The sequence below is a fragment of the Rattus norvegicus genome, chromosome 8 (assembly GCF_021556685.1).
Source record: "Rattus norvegicus strain SHRSP/BbbUtx chromosome 8, alternate assembly SHRSP_T2T, whole genome shotgun sequence".
Lineage (NCBI taxonomy): Eukaryota > Metazoa > Chordata > Mammalia > Rodentia > Muridae > Rattus > Rattus norvegicus.
In genome coordinates this window covers 116,347,218-116,366,897 of record NC_141541.1, presented here as the reverse complement: position 1 = coordinate 116,366,897, position 19,680 = coordinate 116,347,218, and the positions used below count along the sequence as shown (strand labels likewise).

Sequence of the window (19,680 nt, the reverse complement as noted above, 5' to 3'; positions counted from 1 at the left end):
TTCCCTAGTCTTTATGGGCATTTGCTTGCCCCTCAGCCCTACTTGGGCTTACAATGTCGCTGAGGCTACCCTTGAACTCTTGATCCTCTTGCCTCCATACCCCAAGTGCTAGAGTTATAGGTGTGCACCATCATGCTTGACTTGAAAGGTTAGCACTCGTGTCCACAGCTATTGGTGGGAATGCTGGACTGTAGAGTCTTCAAAGAAAACTCTTCTCCCCCACCCGTGTTACCCTGGTGGGAGGCCTAGGTCTAGCAAATCTGTTAAGGACTTCTCCCTTCTACTAGCCATTCATTATACCTGAGCAGTCTCCCAGCCACACTCCCACCTAAACCCAATCCCCCATCCCCCCATACACACAAGAAGAGAGACAGTCCAGTCTCCCCCATTCCAAAAGGCCATTAAGAAGCCTCCAAGTAAGCCCACCCATCTAGGCCCACCCCATCTAGGATCCTAGAACTAACCCTCTCTATCTGTCCCTGGCCCCCCTGTAGCCCAGTCACCAATTTCAATTCCTGACACCCTAGATCAGATCTTCTCAACCTGTGAGCCGTCACCCTTGGATGGGGCTCACATGTTAGATATTACAGTTTATGACACTAGCAAAACTTCAGTTATGAAGTAGCAATGAAATCATTTTATGGTTGGGTCACCAAACATGAGCAACTGTATTAAAGGGTCACAGGATGAAGAAGCCTGAGAACCACTGCCCTGGAAGGTCTTGGGACTATCAGAGAACTGAAAATGGAGCTCTGAGCCTGGGAGCTGCTGGGTGTGTTGGGGGACAAAAATCCAGTACCCTAAGTTACTACTTAACTGGAGCTCCTTCCTGGATAATTCTGACTCTAGAGGGCCCTTTGGCCCAAAAAGCTCATGTTAGAGGAGTGACTGCTCAAAGAATTTATTTTACTTTTTTTTTAATTTTACCCTTCAAATGAGGAAGTTTTCAGCTTAATAGGAAATATTGGCAAGGCTCCTTGGGGTCCCTTTTCTATGGTCCACTCCCCTTCTGTCCAGAGTATGCTTCCTTTCTGGGACTTTCTAGTGCACAGATGAGCCAGTGAGGGAATAAGCCCTTCACATCACACAAGCTTACGGCTTAGAGATAAAGGACTACAAGTCCTTACAAGCATGCAAGCCCCTCCCCAACTGGTACAGGGGCTGCAGCTATGGGATCCCTCAGGAAACTCCATTACATCTCTCCAAGATTAGGTGCAACACAGCTGTCCTGTGTGCACCTACATACAGCCAAACAGTCAGTGGCCAGGGCTGCAAGATTGCGGCCTCCTTACCTGTGCCGAGAAGCTGGTTTCACCTGCCTTCCCCTTCCCTGACCCTCCTCACCTTTACACCCATTTCCCAGTAGAAGCATCTCTTTCTAACTTTGAGCACACGGCCTTAGGGTCCTGTAGGTAGCAATTGGGGCAGAAGACGCTAGAGGGCAGCAGTCCCCAGGAGACACTCTTCTGCTTTAGGGAGGAGCTCTGACTCCAGATCTAGGGTCCCAGTGTTACAGAGAATTACTTTTTAAAGATTTATTTATTTATGTATGAGTACACTGCAGCTGTCTTCAGACACAACAGAAGAGGGCATCGGATCCCATTACAGATGGTTGTGAGTCACCATGTGGTCGCTGGGATTTGAACTCAGGACCTCTGGAAGAGCCATCGGTGCTCTTAACCACTGAGCCATCTCTCCAGCCCCAGAACATTTCTAAGTTACTCCGTGAAGGAAGCTTTCCTTTCTTACAGACCTAGGTGTCATCCAGCTAGAGGAATGGATAAAGCAATGGGGGGCTTAAGCAAAGGAGAGTTACTATTGAAACCTATACCCCGTTCCCAGGCTCTCCAACACTCCAGCCCCTGTGGTACTCAGAGTATAGAGAAACAGTAGGAGGTGGAGCTTTCCTTTTCTCTAGACAAACATGCCCCTCCAGCAGTAGCTATAGCGTAGTGTCCTTGGAATATAAATAGATGGAGAAGCTGGGCCTTCAGAGTTTGCTCCTAGCAAGTGCAGAGCGGATGCCTCTCGGTGAGATCCTCCCTCTCAAGGTTGCAAATGCAATGCTGGCAGGGAAGGCAGGCAGGCGAGTCCATATATACCATGACAGCATATGTGCATGTATGTGTACTACCTAGGGACCCTGGGAGAAACTGGCAAGGGAGGAGCAGTGAAGTGTTTGAGCCCGGGAAGAAGCCATCTTGAATGTTGCATTCTTCGACAATCAACCTACCCGCTTGGTTCATCCAGCAGTCATAAGGTCCTATAATTGAATCTGGGCACGTTCATCCTCCCTGTGCTCTGGAGCCTTTGGACTGAGCCAGCTCCTTTGTAGCCACAGAATCTTTGCACATACTACTTACGCTGCCCAAAATCTGTAACCCCAACCCAGCTTCTAATAGATTATCCCCACCCTGAAAGAGCTGCGGCAAAACTACTGCCTCCCTCGCCGTTCTAGCCATCTCTCTAAAGCAATCCTCCATTCCCTCAATGTCCCTTTCTTTCACAGCATACACCATAACTTGTGCTTGAATGTTCATTCATTCATTCATTCATTCATTCATTCATAGTATTTTACACTGTAGGATCTCTGTGATCACTGCTGGATCCTCCGTATTCAGAAACAGGTACAAAACAAACATTAAATAAATACATGCTACAAAAATTACACTGGTTCATGCTGGAACGAGGGGCTCAAACAGCCCCGTTTTCCACCTTCAGTAGCCTCGGAAAGTTAAAGAGTGGAGGTTTTTACGTGCTGCAGCTTGTCATAGGTCCAGAGGCAGCCTGGAATTAGCTTAAGGCCACTTAGCAGGTCTAGTTCCTGTGGCCTACTTAGGGCTTTAGTCAAGTGGGCAGAGGTGGCTCTGAGAGGGGCCGGGGCCTTGACGTGCTCCTGTGATGCAGGGGCGAGGACTGCCCCTGTTCCGGAAACACACTCCCATCATCCACCGCGCCGGGGCCTACGTTCACGTAAGCTGCGGTCAGCTGCACGTAGTGGTCCCCAAGCAGTGAGGACGCTACCTGCTCTACTTCCAGCACTAGGGCTCTGAAGGTGGGTCGTGCTGCTGGATCAGCCTCCCAGCATCGAAGCATCACCTGGTACCTGTAAGACGAGGAATGTCAGGTATAGGGTGTAATCTATATATCTGGGCAGCCCGATCCCTGTTGAACAAAACAGAGATGAAGACACAAGGCAGGGCCTTGAGCCCCATCCGGACAAGACTGTTTCCTCTCCTCGCTGAGATACTCGGCAGAGGTCCAGTTGCCTTGGCCATAAAGAGTTTTCGTTGAGTTTGCTCCGGGGCCTTAGCTAAGTGATCTTGGGTATGTACCTTTATTTTTCTATGCAGAGATGGCCTCTTCTAATCACAGCACTGGGTTCACTGGGTAAACTTGTGAAACCCTCAGCACACGGCTAAGAGGCAGAAGCTTGCGAGTTAATAGGATCATCACACCTCTTCCAGAGAGGGTATAAAATGAAGATTAAATCCTGCATAGAGTCAGGCATGATGGCACACACCCTCAATTCTAGCACTTGGGAAGTGGAGGGAGGAAGATCAGGAGTTCAAGATCAGCTTTAGCTATAAAAGGAGTTTGGGACTAGCCTGGTCTTCATAGTGAGTTTTAGGATAGCCAGAGCTACATAGTGGTACCCCGTCTCAAAGACAAGCCAACAAACAAATACTGAGCACAGTAGAACGTGCCTCTAGTCCCAGGGCTTGGAAGGCTGAAGCAGGAGAATTAGCCTGCATTTGAGGCTAGCCTAGACTACTACAGAGACCCAGTCTTAAAAATAAAACAACAAACAAAAAACTCAGCAGCAAAACAGCCCTGGGGATTTAAATGGGGACTGAAAGAGAAGCCAATGGGCAGCCCCTGCAGTGGTTCTGAGGTGGAGGCTCTGAAGTGGTAGGTTGGCCTGCTCTGCTGCATCCTAGAGCATGCCTTGTCGTCATAAAAATGGCATCCTGCCTGGAATTATAGTCTGAGTGTCTGTGTGCAGCATCTCATACATGTCTCCGACTCTCTGAGGGGAGCGTTAGAATACCCACTCTATAGTTGAGCAAAATAGAGCCCAGCCAGGGCAAGGGCTCTCCCTGCTGAGTGCACTCTGCAGTGTGCCACCTGGGTCTCCTTCCTTTTCTCAGTGGCTGTGAGTGTTACACGTTGGAGGCTTTTAGCTTAAGCTAGTCAGATGGGAACATATCTTGCCCAGTCTCACATCTGCTTATGGGGAACGGCTCACTGACTGATTAATACCTAGGACAGAGACCTGGCCCCTTGGTCTCTATTTCATAAAACACTACAGGGCCAGCCGAACCCCAACAGACCTATATAGCACGAGCCCCACCCCTACCATGCATCACAACCACCCTCTCCCTCTGACAAACCCTCTTTCTCCCCCGCCACCCCCAAACCTACCACTGAAGCCCCACCACATAGAAACCCCCACCCGAATGTGTCCAGAGACCCTGTCTTAGATGCAGACAGGTAGTGAAGTTAATTTCCTTACTTCAAACTGTACATATTAGTAAAACAGATGACAGAAAGGTCAAGGCCAAGATGGGGTGAGCTGTAAGGAAGAGTTTACTCATTCCCTTTCTGGAGCATAGCCAGGAACAGGAGTCATCAGCCGCTCTCTCTACCTGTGACCTGGTTCTCCCTGTTAAGCGTGCAGACCTGAGCACAGCTGAGGTATGCCTGCCTGCTGATTAGGGAGTCAAACCTACCCCACGGGCACTGATGACACAGCTGCGGCCATCCCCTGGGAATGAGGAGTCTGAACTACGTGCAGTGAAAAGCCCTTGATGGAGAGACGCAGAGGGGCTGGTGTGGGAGCCAGCAGAGCCTTTCTGTGAGGATCAACGAATGGCTGGCGGAGATGGATAACAGCCCCTCTCCCTTTGCAGGAGGAGTCGGGTGGGAAAAGAGATCTGGGAAACCAAACCACTGGCCTCAACCCAGACTGCGTTGGAATGCTGTTACCATGGCAACTGTGAGGTCCTCTCAGAGTCCTTCCTTGTGTGGGGGTGGGACCGGTACACAGATGAGTAAACTGAGTCCCAGAGAGGCTCCCTTTCCTGATCCACCGGAGGGTCAGACACAAAACCAGGCAGGAGCTTGGTCTGTTGTGCCCCCTCCCCCATGCTGGAGTCCAGCCTTGCCCCACCCCACTCCCTCTTACACACTCACAGTGAATCGGGACAATACTCAGGCTGAGGCAGGCGGCGGCCCTGAACCAGGAAGTGAGAGAGGTCGAAGGGATCAATATGGGGGTAGGGCGGGGCACCCCGTGTTAGTAGCTCCCACAGTAACACACCGAATGACCACTGTTGGAGAAAAACGAGGGTTACTGATTCAAACAACCACATCCCAAGCTTTGGGGCAGGTGGGTCTCCCAGGTCCTCCACTTCTCAGTCTGTCACTGGAAATAGGGCGCACCTCTCTGCCCAGAGCTCATTCCTCAATAGCATACAAGTCGTGCCCCCCCCCCCCCCCCCGTCTCTCACAACTTCAGAGTTGCAAGCCCTGATTACTCATAAGGAACCAATAAATTCGCAAACTTCTTTCGTCCTGGCAGGCACCAGATTCTATTTCACATTTGTCCAAGACAAATGAGGTATGGAGGAGGGGATTGCCTAACTTGGGGAGTCTCTGTGCTCAGATCATGCAAAAGCAAGACAAAATGCTCTAAGGCACGGAGTTCAAGCAGACCTGGAGCAGAGGGCACCTTACCACGTCAGACTTGGTGGTGAATCTGTAGGTCTGAAGGCTCTCCAGTGCCATCCACTTGACAGGTAGGCGAGCATGGCGATGTTGTCGAACACTATAGTATTCCTTGTCTAGGATGCCACGTGCCAGACCAAAGTCAGCCACCTTGACTGTGAACGACTCGTCCAGCCTGTGGAGAGGGAATCACATGTCAAACTGAAACCCGGCTGGGGCTGTAGCTCAGTGGCAGGGCACCTGCCTAAGAACTGACTTCCCACCAGGTCCTGCACCCACCGGTCCCAGGGTCTCGAGAACCTCAGTGTCTATCCCTATACCAGAAAGACCTAGGGCTGCAGGGCAAAGGCTGGGTCCTCCCTTAAGGTGGCCTTTAGCAGCGGCAGCTCCTCATAACCTGCCTGTTTGCCTCACCCCAGTTGCTTGAGCCACTCACATGCAGTTCCTAGCAGCCAGGTCTCTGTGCACGAACTTCTGCTCTGCCAGGTACTCCATGCCACAGGCTACCTGCAGGCCAAAGCTGATGAGGTCTTTCACAGTGGGGTTCTGGGGACACGAGGAGACTGGTGAGCATCGGCAGAGGTGGGTGCTGGCAGAAACCCCCCACCCTGGACACTGAGCACTGACCCTCTGAGGGGAGCGAATGAAACGGAGCAGGTCTCCATGGCGCATATAGGGCAACAGCACGCGGGGAAGACCCTCTGGGGGTAGCATGATACCGATGAGAGCCAGAATGTTTGGGTGATGGAGGCCACGCATGATCAGCCCCTCCCGCAGGAAAGCCTCTACCTCCTGTACCTCCGTGATGCCTGTAGAGTAGCATAGGTCAGGCCAAGGGCAAGAAGGTCCTTTAGCAGGGTCAGATGGGGACAACAGGGGGCAGGGAGGTTCCACTCCAGGTTCACTTAAGAAAGTGGCAGCATAGCAGGAACGAAGGACCTGCAGCTTGAGGTCACTTTCCTCCCCACCCAGCCTATGTCTCACTTACGACTCAGAGACTTGATGGCACAGTGGATCTGATTCTGTGCTTCGTCTGTGTATTCTCCGTGGTAGACAACGCCAAAGTGGCCTGGAAAGAGTGGGATGGTAAAAGGGATTTGGTGCCCATACTCACAGCATGTCCTTCATGACCTCAGAACCCCAAATTAGACAATGTGACATTAAAAACGAGCAGCAGCCCAATGGCGGGGCCATTATGGTCCTCTGATGCCCACACATCCACACCAGAGGCCACCAAAGAACCAATTCTCCAAAGCCTCGTTCCAAAGATGACCTCATGGAGGCTCAGAAGTTTATAGTCTCAAGGTCACACGAGTTAGCAAGTAGTTCAATGTGGGGACTACTCCAGCTGTCTCGAGCACACACCAATACTCCTCCTATGCCCCTGCCCCACCAGGTCCCAATCTATCCCCCACACCTTTGCCAATGACTTGGTCAGTATGGATGACCACTTGCTCATGGGGAATCAGTACATCCTTGACCTCGGCTAGGAGCATCTTGTCCAGATCCTGGAGCCGGATAGAGTCTGTCCGCAGCAGCGGGACACTTGTCCCATCCTGACCCTCTGAAGATTCTTCATGGTTTGGAGGTCTGGAAGCTGTGTTATCAAAGTCAGAGAGTGTTGTCGGGGAGAGGGAATAAGCACCTGAGAGGAGGGGCAAGCCCTGGCTGCTTCTACCAACTCACCAAGGCCATTTCTGTAGTCAGAGCCAGAGCGGAATATAGACAGGGACATGGCTCTGGGAGACAGATCCCGGGATGTCAGGTCATCCAGGTTGGGAGTAAGGACTGTGGAAAGACAGCCCATGGTGTTGAGCCTCTCCAAGCTCCTAGGGACTGAGTCCCACTGAGGACTTGTGGGAGACCCCCACAGTCTGGAGATTGAAGATGCTGCTGTTTTGGGGGAGTGCTGATGTTTTGGGGGAGGCTTAGTCTGGATGGATGTAGGGAACTCACCTAGCTGCTTTTTCCGTCTTCGGGAGTTACAGACCAGTGCGATGGCCAGCCCAGCCACGAGCAGGATCAAGGCCAGAAGAGCAATAAGAAGTGTCCTCTGTGAAGCCCTGCCTGGGCCTGACCGAACAACCTGGCCCAGGATGTGACACCCACCATCTACACAGACCTGAAAGTAGATGGCAGTTTAAGCCCAGACTGCAGACCCTCAGCTCATGGTTTCCGGAGAGGGTCAGCTATGTCACCTACCTGCAACGGGACACCATCCTTGCCAAGTTGCAGGGAAGGTGGCAGAGGGCAGATCACCACATCCCCCCGGAGCTCATGTTGGCAGACCTCACCACCCACGGTCACGTTCACCGTCACACAGTCCGCCACAGCGCCCAGCCCAATATACTGCAGAGATAGACCGAGGGATCAGAGGCTGGGCTCTACCTCCTAATCTTCCGCGGTACCCTTCCCTATTCTTTAAACCTACCTCGACCTTAACTGAATGCTCTTCAGGCTTCAGCAGGACTGGGCCAGTTCTGGGGAGACTGGGTGGGGGCAGGAAGCGGAAACCAGGCAACGTGAAGCCGGCTGCCCCATCCCCCCAGAGGCTCAGATTCCCTGTTGCCCACCCCTGAGGGTTTCGGACCATGTATTCAGGCAGACGACACTGGTGCTGCTGTTCCAGAAACTGCCCTGCACACTGCCGAGACCCACATGAAAGTAGTTAGGCAAATGGCCAAGCCCTGACTGCTCCAGTCTCCTCAGCCCAGTGTGAGGTGAAGCTGGACATCAGGGGACTGGTCCAGCTTTCCTCCCTTCTGGTTGTCACCCGCCCTGCTCACCCTGCTCTCCACTATACTTTGTCCATCGTTGAATGATACTGTGAGGTGCCACGCTGAAGTCAGATGCTGGCCGTGGACCATGACGTGGGAGCCGCTGTGGGAAGGGAAGGGCGGTGGGTGTAGAGGACTCAGGGAGCTGCTCTTTCATTTCCTAGAGGCCAAAGTAGTCAGAGGTGGAATTTACCTGTAGCCACACTTGGGACTGATGTCCAACACAATAGGGTCTTCCTTGTAGTGAAAGGTGCGGGAGCCACGCACCTCGGCACCCCCTATCTGCAGACGAAGGGGGACGCTGGCTGTGCCAGCTCCAGGAGGCGTGACACACAGGATCTTCTCCTCACTGACCCTGCGAGAGTGGGAGATTGGGCACAGGGGACACCTTCTTAGGATGAACAGGGTTACCTCCTCCAGGGCTTACTAATCTCTTCTACTTCCTCTGTGGCTGTCTTTCCCATCCATCTACACTCCATGGGACTGGAGATGCTCCCAGTAAGGCTTTCAAGAAGGCAGTGAAGTAATCTCCTGTACCCTTGGTGGAGACCATGGCCTCTGTGCTGGGCTCTCGTCTCCCTCTCGCTCCTGCTCCCTACATTGACCATGCGACTGATTCTCTTCTCTCCACACTGGCAGTAACTAGGTACCCACCTAGGAGCCTCCCTGGGTGGAGCAGAGAAAAGACTCTTTCGGGGAAGGGGTACTTGGTCATCCCCATCAGGGACAAGGAAAACAGGGACTATGCTGTACCTGAGACCTGAGGCGACCTTAGGCAGCAGCCAGGAGGAACTTAATAGATCCCCTCAAACATCGGGCCACTTCGGGATGCAGATACCACTTGGAGTCTCACAAAGGTAGGTAGGGTCCTGTAGCTTCCCATGATTTTACCTGTTAACACTTACTGTTCCAGCCGGCACTGAGTTCCGTTGACCAACACAGCTCGGCTGGTGCCGACAGACAGGCTCTGGCCTTCAAGGGTGAGATAGGTACCCCCAGCCCGTGGGCCAAAGTCGGGTTTTATTGATGTCAGCATTGGCTCCTGAGAGGATATGGAAATGGTTCAGCTGAAACAAACCATTCATTCGAAGCCCACCCTTCTTGTACCACCCACTGACCAAGGGCAAAGACCGGGCAATGTGGCCTCACCATGAAAGAGAAGTCTTCCCGCACAGAGACGCCTTCCACTCGGAAGTGCTTGCCTGCTGGCATGTTAGTGATAAGAAGGCTGATATTTGTGGTTCCCACGGCCTGGGTCTCCAGGGGTTCTAGCTCACATTCAAGTTCCTCTATGAATTCCTTTTGCGACCCTGACCTGGGACACCAGGAAGGGCACCATGTTGGGAATCATGTAGGGCTGGCTATATGCCTGCCATTCGCCAGGAGGCTTCTCTGAACCTCAGTAGCATCTACACCCATCCCCTCTTCTGAAGGCAGACAGGATTGAGTGGGACAGGGGCAAACCTTGTCTCATTCACAGCCAAACAGACAAGTAGAGCACACACAGGCTCAAAAGGGGACAGAGACAGCTCAGGCAAGAGGCCAGAGCCATTATAGCTTGTCCCATACCTTTCACAGAACAGGGTCTCACAAATGAGGGGCTGCTTGGTCACTCTCATCAGGAATAGGAAGGTAGGGACCATGTCATACCTACGGGTTGAAGAGTCCTTAGGCAGCAGTCGGCAGGGACTTTGGCCCACAGTGATCTGGTGTGTTCCCTCAGGTACCACACCATCGGGTCGCAGGTAGAAGTTGGAGCCACATAGGGTGAGCCTCGTAGTGCCCCTTAGAGGTCCACTGTGGGGATGGAACTGAAGTGGAGAGAACAGCCCAGGTTTTTGTGTGAGCTCAGACTCTCAGCCCCACCTGCTTCTCCAAGAGTCCCCTGACATATCCCTTGTGTATCTTGCACTCTAACAGTCCTGGGTCACTCGCTACTCCTCATCAGACTTTCTCTACCTCCCGAGCTTCCCATGTGTCATCCCCTCTGACAAGGATGCCTTCCTTATGGGCATTTCAGACCTGAGGAAGATTGATAGTGGTCAGGACTTTTTGACACTCACCCCACCCCCACGCTACCCCAGAGCCCTTCTTGTCCCTCCCCCATCCTCCCCTTGCCCTGCTTGTCCCACGGTTACTGTGCCTTGCTGGGGGGGTGCTGTACCTCAGTGATCTCAGGTGGGCAGTAGTCCTGTTGCCAGGAGCCTGGACACTCCTTCTGCCGGCCACACCGGTCTCCACACCATCCACATCCCATAAAACGCTGTGCCCTCAGACAACGCCAACAGGTGAGAAAATGACCACAGCCAGGGCCCTGGATGGGCACCTTGAAGACCTTAGGGTGACCAATGGGTGGGTCAGGATGGCTAAAGGTGGGAACTGGGTCCTGTCAGTCCTCCTGGTTCCTTTGTAGATTAGGGAGGTAAGGTCTTCCTAGCCATGCCTCTCTGGGCTCCCATTACCCCGAACCCTAAGTTCTGACCCTGCACACCTCACCTGGTCCCCCGAGGCAAAGAGTAGGTCATTCCCGAGGCGGCTGACATCCTGGTGAACAGGCTGTCCGCTGCTCCCCAGGGAGAAGTTGGACACATACAGCAAGTAGTTGAGTGACCTGGCTATCTCCACCTGTGACAGACAGGTCAGCTCTGAGAAAAATAGCAGGGGCAGGGGACAGGACTGCGGGACCAGGTGACTGAGGGAAGGACCTACCTGTAGGATACGCCCATCCTCCGTGCCCATGTGGGCCACTGTAACATTGCCAAGGCGCGTCACATGCAGTGCAGTGACCTTCACTGATCCTAACAGTCCATTGAAGAGGTCCACACGTGTGAAGCTATCGTGGACCATCAAAGGGAAGTAGTGGCACCGGGAGCTGGGAGCACCAGGCTGGGCAAAGGCAAAGGAGGGGAAGAGAGTCAGGGGGTCAGGCCTGGTCACTGACTCTTGGGGGCTTTTGTCACAATATCAGCTATCCCAAACTGCAACCCTCACCTTGCTGGACTAGAGGAGGCCCAGAGCCTGCCCCTTGTCCATTACTACCATGCCTGTAGGCTCCTGGAGATAGCAAGGGTAGGGGAGAAAGGAGGGCCAGTCTAGAAAGCCAGATCATCCCCTTCTTCATTCCCCTACCTTGCTGTGTCCATCCTGGTGACCCGCTATAGACTCAACCCATCCACACACCCATTCATTTATCCAAGGCCTCACAGACCCTTCAAGACCCAGGGTACTCTGTCACCCCCTGCTGGCTCCACTCTGCCTCTCTGTGTGCATCTTGGCAAATGTCCCTCCTGGGCTTCAGTTCCCCTACTTATGTAGGGGTCTGAATTCTGAGGTTAAGTGGCTTCCCAAGGTTGGCAACATGGTTCCTTTCCCTGGGACTCCGTAAGTGCCACAGTTACCTCCACTGCCCATGAGAACGACGACGACGACGACGACGACGACGACGACGACGAAGACGACGACGACAAAGACAACGACAACAACAACAACAACAACAACAACATACCAGGCCCTGTGACCTGGATGGCAAGTTAAGCCTCAGAAGTTTGGAAAACACAAATCTCTCCCTGGCTTTTAGCCAGGAGTGTTGGGGGAGGGGCTGTAAATTCTTAGGACAGAATTGTGAATAGTCCTGGGCAAGTAGGAAGCCAGTGTTATGTATTTAAGATGCTGGGGCTGGGTTAGACAAACAAGAAGGGCCAGGAGAGCCCTAGGTGTTAAGAACCTCCTTCAGGTCACACAGATTTAACCCATTCCTGGACCTCAGTAATAAGCAGGACCTGGGAGAGGGAGGGGCAAGAGGAAGTAATATCGAGTCTAGACGCCCGACCCGATCTGGGTCTATATCCTGCTTGGGTGGGGACTGGAACCTTGTCATAACTTGAGAAGGAAAGGGGCCTGGCCCCAGCCACCGGAAGCTTGCCAACTGTTTTCACCGTGACTCAGGCACAGGTGGGGCTCTGGTGTTAAGGAGGCGGTAGCTCAGGTAAGCCCACGCTCCTGCTTGCTTGCCTCTATACCCTGGGGTCTTCAATTTGGGTCCTAAGATTGATTAAGGTCCTTATCCCTGAAAACAGTTGCCTTAAGTGTCCCGCTCCTCAGAGTTGCTCCACACTTAATCTGAATCCATGCAGCCAGATACTAGTCTTTAGATCAACCATTCTGCACACACACACAGGCTGGTACAACCGTGGTTTGTTACTCACTGGACAAACGCTGATTTACATATCTCTGGAAACTTGGCATACCTCCACACCTAGGGCCCATAGGCAGGGCCTAAGATTAGTCCTCCTGGTGCCTGGCACTATGCAGTCGTGATCCTCTCGCCACTAGTTAAGTTGGGAGAGGTTCTGATTTCCTGTCTAGGTTCAGTCCAAATGTTCTTACTCATAGGTCTTCTCAACCTAAATATACTCTGCTGAGGGTAAGGGGCTAAGGATGCCCCACCTCAAGGCTGGGATGTTGCTTAGCGGTTGAACACTTCTATATTCAAGGCCATGGGTTTAATATTTAGTAATAAAAAAAAAGAGAGAGACTGGGGCTGGAGAGATGGCTCAGTGGTTAAGAGCACTGACTGCTCTTCCAGAGGTCCTGAGTTCAATTCCCAGCAACCCACATGGTGGCTCACAACCATCTGTAATGAGATCTGATGTCCTCTTCTGGTGTGTCTGAGGATAGCTACAGTGTACTCATGCACATTAAATAAATATTAAAAAAAAAAAGAGAGAGAGAGAGAGACTGATTTACACCAGGCCTGGTGTTGCCTGTGATACCAGCATTTGAGAGATGGAAGCAGGAAAATCTTGAGTTCAAGGGCAACCTCAAGGCTAGCTTTAGCTATATAGCAAATCCTGTCTCAAAAAACAAAAACGTACAACAACAACAACAACAAAAGCTGAAGATAATACCCTGTGGTAGAGGCTTAGCGTGTGTGAGGCCCTGGATTTGGTCTTTTAAGTTCTAAAGAAAAATGACTTTTCACTGCAACACTGGCCGTAAATTTTACAGCCCCACTAATGGAAGCTGGAAACGAATGAGTCAAGGGTATCGCAGCCATGGCCAGGCTGTGGCACAGGCCCAAGAACCTCACTCCTCCAGAGGCTGAAGCAGGAGGATTAAAAGTTTGAGAATGGATTGGGCTTAGAGAATGAGTTCAAGGCCAGCCTGGGTGACTTTAGTGAGACTGTTTCAAAATTAAAAATTATAAAGGCAGAGAGGAGAGGGGGTGGAGATGTAGCTCAGTGGGAGAGCATTTGACCAGCAGGTGAGAGGCACTCCTAGTATGGCCAATAGGGTTGTTGGGGGCAGACGGTGTGTGTGTGTGTGTGTGTGTGTGTGTGTGTGTGTGTGTGTGTGTGTGTGTGTGTTGGTGGTGGGGAAACAAAAACTTGTCACAGCAGAACCAAGGGTCCCTAGTTCCTAGTATGGCCAATAGGGGTGTTGGGGGCAGACGGGTGTATGTGTGTGTGTGTGTGTGGTGGGGAAACAAAAACTTGTCACAGCAGAACCAAGGGTGGCCAGAGACTCCAAGAATGTGACTGTGAGCTAGATCATCAGAAGGTCCCGCTCATCCAAAGCTCCATTCAACTTCTTCCATTAACCTTTCAATAGTCTTAGGTGATACTATCTGAATGGCTTCAAGGAGGTAGTTTTCATTAAGCCCTTAGCCCCTCAAAGTAGCATTTTAAAGACATTCTGTTTACTGTTTGTTTCTTCTGTTCTTTCCTGACTTGCTACACAACCAGCCAAGAGACCTCCTACCTGGGGCAGGGACTTGGCTACAGTGACAAAAGTCTGGGGTGGACTGACTCCAACTGTCTCCTCCCACGCCTTTATTCATCCTCAATTACTTATCGTTGCTTGCATAAGACTGGGGTGAGGCTTCCCAGAACTTTCTAGTGCCAAGCTAAAATGGTCTTTCCACTATGTCCCAGACTTTTCCTGTAATGACTGTGTGGAGAATGGGTTAATGAACCACAGATCATACTGGCTCCCTAACAAGCCCTCAGACTTCCAGGGCTCCCTGGAATCCTATGGGGGTATGTGTGCGAGGAGGAGTTCTCTGGCAACCCTGCTAAGCCCTCTCTGCAAAGCAGAGCAAAACAGTACCTTCCCAGGAAAGTGAAACTGTGTTGTCAAGCAGCTGTGAACAGTTGTGTTCCTGAGACTCTGCCAATGTGTTTTTGGCTTTGTATATATTTTTCTCTGCGTCCCTGAGGGCCTGGGAGGTGGACAGGTTGGAGGGGATGCCTATCCTTTAACCTGGGATTTGGAAATTGTGCTGGCAGAGGTAACTGATGTAAGCTCCTCCTCACACAACCACGGAAACCACCTTAAAGAGTCAGGTGGCAGGAAGGGTGACAGCAAACTGAAGCAATAGGGATCAGCCTCCTGCACTGGGCAAGCTTCCGGGATGGCTGTTAATTCGTGTGCCTTACCCCACTGCCTTCTCCCACCCAGGCCCTTTCAGAGACAGCAAGGAAATGACCTGTATTCAGCCCCACAGGGTACTCACAGGTCAGGGGCCCGCTCTTTCTGCTCACCGGATTAGGACAAAAACTAGGCGTCTGGAAGAAGTCAAGGCCTCTCCTCCTCGTCAAGAGAGAAGAATTAGAAGGGTGACAGCAACGTTCTACCCCCTCTTCAATCAGGTTGTCCAGGTGGTTAATGGGGAAGGCACACACAACAGAGTTGGGGCCAGAGCTACTGTCCTTGACAGCCACAAAAACCCCAAAAAGCACTTCCTGGCCCTCTGAAATGCTCAGGTCCAATGCCAGTTTGGCGTCCACTGGAGCAGAGTGGGCTGCCTGAAGCACTTGGTAGGCCTGTAGACTCTTTGGGGCTCCACTGCGTCGACGGCGTTTAGGTGCAAAGTGACAGTCCAAGACCAGCTCCCGGTAGTCACCAATCTCTGGCTCTATAGCATTGAGCCGGACCAGACGCGTTTGCAAGGCACTGGGAGGGCTTCTGACATCCATGGGTTGTACAGTCAGAAAGTAGACAAAGTCTCCTGAGTGGAAGCTATGAACGTATTTGATGAGGTAGGAGGCCAAATATTTGGGCAGCACAGACAGCGACGGAAAACCTGGTTGGAATCCAGACGTATCAGACTTTAAACGACGGATGGACACTGAGCGTGGGCTAAAGCTAGCGGCCAACTCTGGGTCTAGTGAAGATGCCACATAGAAGTAGGAAGCATGGCCCTGCTCCACCACGGTCACACGAGTGCCCAGGGGGCTAGCCACACAGTCAGTGCAGGCCTCAGGCTTGTTATTGCTTGCTGAGAAGAGGCAGGCTGGAGCTGCTAAGTGCAAGGCTTCCCCCTGAGGCTCCAGCTCATGCAGGAAGCAGCGGCCCTGTAGGGTTGAGCCGCAGCTGACCAAGGCTGGCAAACCCGGCTCCATCACTAGCACCAATGTGTCTGTGTCGTTTGGTGGTCCATGAGGGCCTGGACCACAGCTCGCACAAGTCTGGCAGCCAGGGTCCCCAATAGGGCCAGTGGTCAGGCTCTCTATATACTGCAGGTCAGGCCCAAGCACGTGCAGGCGATTGCGTATGGCCACAAACACCGCACTATTTTTACTGTCCTCGTAGACTGCCGTGGCCTGTACCCGGCCTCCCGCGGAGAAACTGGGGACCACGTACTTAACACTGAAGTCTCGGGAGGCTGCGAAGGGTATTCGTGGGCACTGCCAGTCCAGGTTGGTAGACGCCTCCGGCAACCGCAAAAGAAGCATCAGCAGTAGAGAGGCCTGTAGCAGCGGCAGAAGCAGCCCCATTGAGCTGGGGCCTCTTGGGAATCCCAGAAGGTCCAGGACTTGATTGAACCAGACTCTGGGTCCGAGCTGAGACCAGCGTTAAGCAGCGGCACTGAAAGCTCCTTGGCAGCTGACCCACTGCCCTGGTCCCTGGCAAACCCAACTTTTCTCTCTGCCCTGTGGTCTGAGCACCTGGCTGTGGACTCACGGGCACGACAATGGCACGATCACTTCACCTGGGGCCCCAGCTGCTGCTTCTAGCTGCCGCTGCCGCAGCTACTTGGATCAAAGTCGAAGAGAGGTGGGCCCTGTGGGTGCGGCAGGATTGGGGGTGGGGCTAGGGCGGAGCCCTGTTGGAGGCCCTGCTTTCTTTCCAGCTCCGTCTGACTCTTTTCAGCTGTGAGAAGGCTGTTGTAGTGACTAGGGAAGGGGTATTCCTACACCATCCTATTCCCCCATAATCCACCTGGTTGAGGTTAGAACGCTGCAGGACAATCTGGCTCCTTGAACACCGTCAGGCACCAGTCCATCATGTGGGGAACGGAGACCAGGAATACACAAGACAGAGTGATGTGGGGGGCTCCAAAAAGGAAATCATCTTTCCATGTGCCCATTTTTGAGACGTGTCAGGGGAAGGTGTGTTGTGTTCTGTCTGCCAAGAGCCATAGGGTTAATGGAGTCTGACACACACTCCGCCCCCTTTCCCGGGGAGGGGAGGGCATAATAGTTAGAGGCAACTTCTGTGAAGACCTAGCCCTCTGGCTCTAATCCTGTCACTGTGGCCCCAGGATGTGAAAATCGTATATAAGACAGGAGGGGAGGGTGACGGTGGTAAATGCCTCTCCTCCAGTGTCCCCATATGGGAGAGGGCACCTCTATGATTTCCAGGACACCTCTGATCTGCTCCGAACCCTGCTTTGTGGGCACGATGTCTCTGAAACGAGATGTAGTTCTAGTTGGTTGGAATTCAGAGCCCCGGGGTTGGGGATTTAGCTCAGTGGTAGAGCGCTCGCCTAGGAATTCAGAGCCCTCTTTCCAGGATGGGTTAGTGAGAGAGTCTCCCTTACTTGGGCCTCAGCCGCTGTCTGGTGGCAAGAGGACCTTCTTAATACCTGAGGAGGAAGAGGTATTCTTAGCCAGGCAGCTTCCTTAGTTAGTGAACCTGGGCTCGAGAGGACTCTTCACAGGGTGGCCATAGGCAGTTGTGAGTCCCAGGGTAGCAGAGGACAAGAGAGCTGGGGAGGGAGGAGTTTAACAGGATTCAGTCTGGCCTGGGGAATTCTACCTTTTCTACTCCCCACCCAGGACAAACTTCACTGCCTCCTTCCCCTTTCTAACATGGCCTTAGTGAATGCCTCATCTCCCCTTCGTCCTGTCAGAGTTGAGATGGTATTATCCTAGGATGACTATTTTTTGTTTGTTTTGTTTTGTTATTTAGAGACAGAGTTTCTCTGTGCAGTCCTGGCTGTCTTGGAGCTCACTTTGTAGACCAGACTGGCCTCGAACTCAGAGATCCACCTGCTTCAGCCTTCCAAGTAGGACTAAAGGTGTGTGCCATCGTGGCCAGCTTCTTTTTTTTTTTTTTAAGATTTATTTATTATATATCAGTACACTGTTGCTGCCCTCAGACACACCAGAAGAGGGCATGAGATCTCATTACAGATGGTTGTGAGCCACCACGTGGTTGCTGGGACTTGAACTCAGGACCTCTGGAAGAGCAGTCAGTGCTCTTAACCACTGAGCTCTCTCTCCAGCCTCCCAGCTTTTTTTCTTAAAGCATCATTTAAAACCATCAAAAAAAAAATATGGAACACTTCACAGATCTGTGTGTCATCCTTTTTTTTTTTTTTTTTTTTTTTTTTGGAGCTGGGGACTGAACCCAGGGCACTAGGCAAGCGCTCTACCACTGAGCTAAATCCCCAACCCCCCCTGTGTGTCATCCTTGCACAAGGCCATGCTAATCCTCTCTGTATTGTATAAAAGAAGGCCTTTTATATCCAGCCTTCGGAAGAAGCATCTCAAGGGCCACCAAGAGCTTGGGCTTAATGCATGCTCCCAATACAGTTTGTGCTCTTCCTCCATCCCCAGGGTAGGACGGCCCAGCCCAGAAATAACTAAATAACCCAAAGCCAGCCATGGCACCCTTCCAGCATTCCATAGTCAACATGTCTAAAGATAGTCATGCAGAGAAAACTGAAATACGCTCCACACAGCGTCCAGACTGGGGCTCTTGTGAATGTTGTCTTTCCTCCAGAGATTGTGAGACATTTCTGGGCACTGCGGGTAGACCTAACACATTTGGATGGCTTTGACCAATCCACTTGGCCGTAGGAGTGGCCATTAGTGGTTCTCTGCTGCCATCGTGTGGCCATGATGGTGTCTGCACCCCAGGACAAAGCTCCACTGCGGGTAGATAGGTTTCTCAACTGTGGAGCCCCCAGGAGAATCCCTTTATTATTTTTTTATCTGTTGGTTAGATAAAGGCCTTCAAGGTGGACACGAGGCCCTGCACTCTCCTAAGGTAAGCTCATTGGGTTTGGTCTATCGCTGGCTTAGGGCTTAAACTACTCTGGCGTCTGGCGTCTCTTCTCACCCCTAAGGAATGCTATCCACTTTGCCTTCTATGGGCTCAGGCCTCTCTGAACACCTCAGGTTAGGACTAGTTTCTTTCTCCAACCCAGAAATCACACTAGTGAAATAGGGGGTTTCACTCTAACTACAATATGACCTCATCAGATTGCAGCTCTAAGGGACTTGCCTGCTGTAATTTTATCTGGAGGTTGAAAAATCCCTGGACTTGTGGACTCTGCCAGTTTCACCGTAGAACAGTTATATCAGTTTCTCCTTCTAAATGTTGGTGCCTCTGTTAGGAACACCTCCTTACTTGCCTGTCATTTCATCCCTGAGCTCCAAATAGGTAAACCCCGCACTCCTAGATGCCTGCTGTCCTAGGTACACAAGGTTATCTCTGACCCTCTTTCCTTATTCCTGATCAGAATTGATGCTAAACTGCAGAAGCTGAACACCTACAGGTGCTAGAGTGGCTACCAGAAGCACTTAGGGGCTGACTGCTGATGTGAACATCCAGCGATGTCTGTCTTTGCATCCCACCGGTCCCAAAAGGTTGATCTAGAATCCCTGGTCAAGAGCAAGTGGAGGCGTAGCACCCAATCACTAGGAAAGAGACCCGGGGCAGGAGTTCAGTGTATGCTTCTGAGGATCTTAGGAGCCGGGGAGGAAGGCCTGCTGCCTGTTAACTCTCACACAGTCTAGGCTGAAACCAGAAACAGCCATTCTGCTGCTAAGTAAGCACAGCTGTCACAGTGCATCCTTAACGTGGCCCTGCTAATTCATACATGTTCTCTCATGGGGCCCTACTCTCTGAGACTGTACGGAGGTGGTTCTGACAGCCAGAA

The 19,680-nt window shown here is 52.0% G+C and overlaps 1 protein-coding gene across 5 annotated transcripts; it reads right to left on the bottom strand.

The window, feature by feature from the left end:
- Positions 1-1,520: 1,520 nt before the first annotated feature.
- Mst1r (macrophage stimulating 1 receptor) lies at positions 1,521-16,557 on the bottom strand. 5 transcript variants are annotated; one of them, XM_087561421.1, is made up of 20 exons: positions 15,022-16,557; positions 11,217-11,393; positions 11,004-11,132; positions 10,672-10,842; positions 10,158-10,318; positions 9,657-9,822; positions 9,413-9,549; positions 8,701-8,862; positions 8,517-8,610; positions 8,162-8,374; positions 7,933-8,079; positions 7,687-7,852; positions 7,417-7,518; positions 7,148-7,327; positions 6,719-6,799; positions 6,358-6,539; positions 6,167-6,276; positions 5,740-5,905; positions 5,197-5,333; positions 1,521-3,106 (listed from the first exon to the last, which is right to left on the bottom strand). In XM_087561421.1, exons 2-20 carry the CDS (start codon positions 11,352-11,354, stop codon positions 2,848-2,850), a joined length of 2,901 nt encoding a protein of 966 aa, XP_087417547.1. In that variant the 5' UTR covers positions 11,355-11,393; positions 15,022-16,557; the 3' UTR covers positions 1,521-2,847.
- Between the last annotated feature and the right edge of the window lie 3,123 nt (positions 16,558-19,680).

Excerpts from the sequence above, each read along its gene's own strand:
- Mst1r (XM_087561420.1), bottom strand. The coding sequence starts at position 16,285 with ATGGGGCTGCTTCTGCCGCTGCTACAGGCCTCTCTACTGCTGATGCTT. Across the intron at positions 11,133-11,216 it reads AGGATGGGCGTATCCTACAG|GTGGAGATAGCCAGGTCACT; the intron begins GTAGGTCCTTCC and ends TGTCTGTCACAG. Across the intron at positions 10,843-11,003 it reads TCTTTGCCTCGGGGGACCAG|GTCTTCAAGGTGCCCATCCA; the intron begins GTGAGGTGTGCA and ends GGTCACCCTAAG.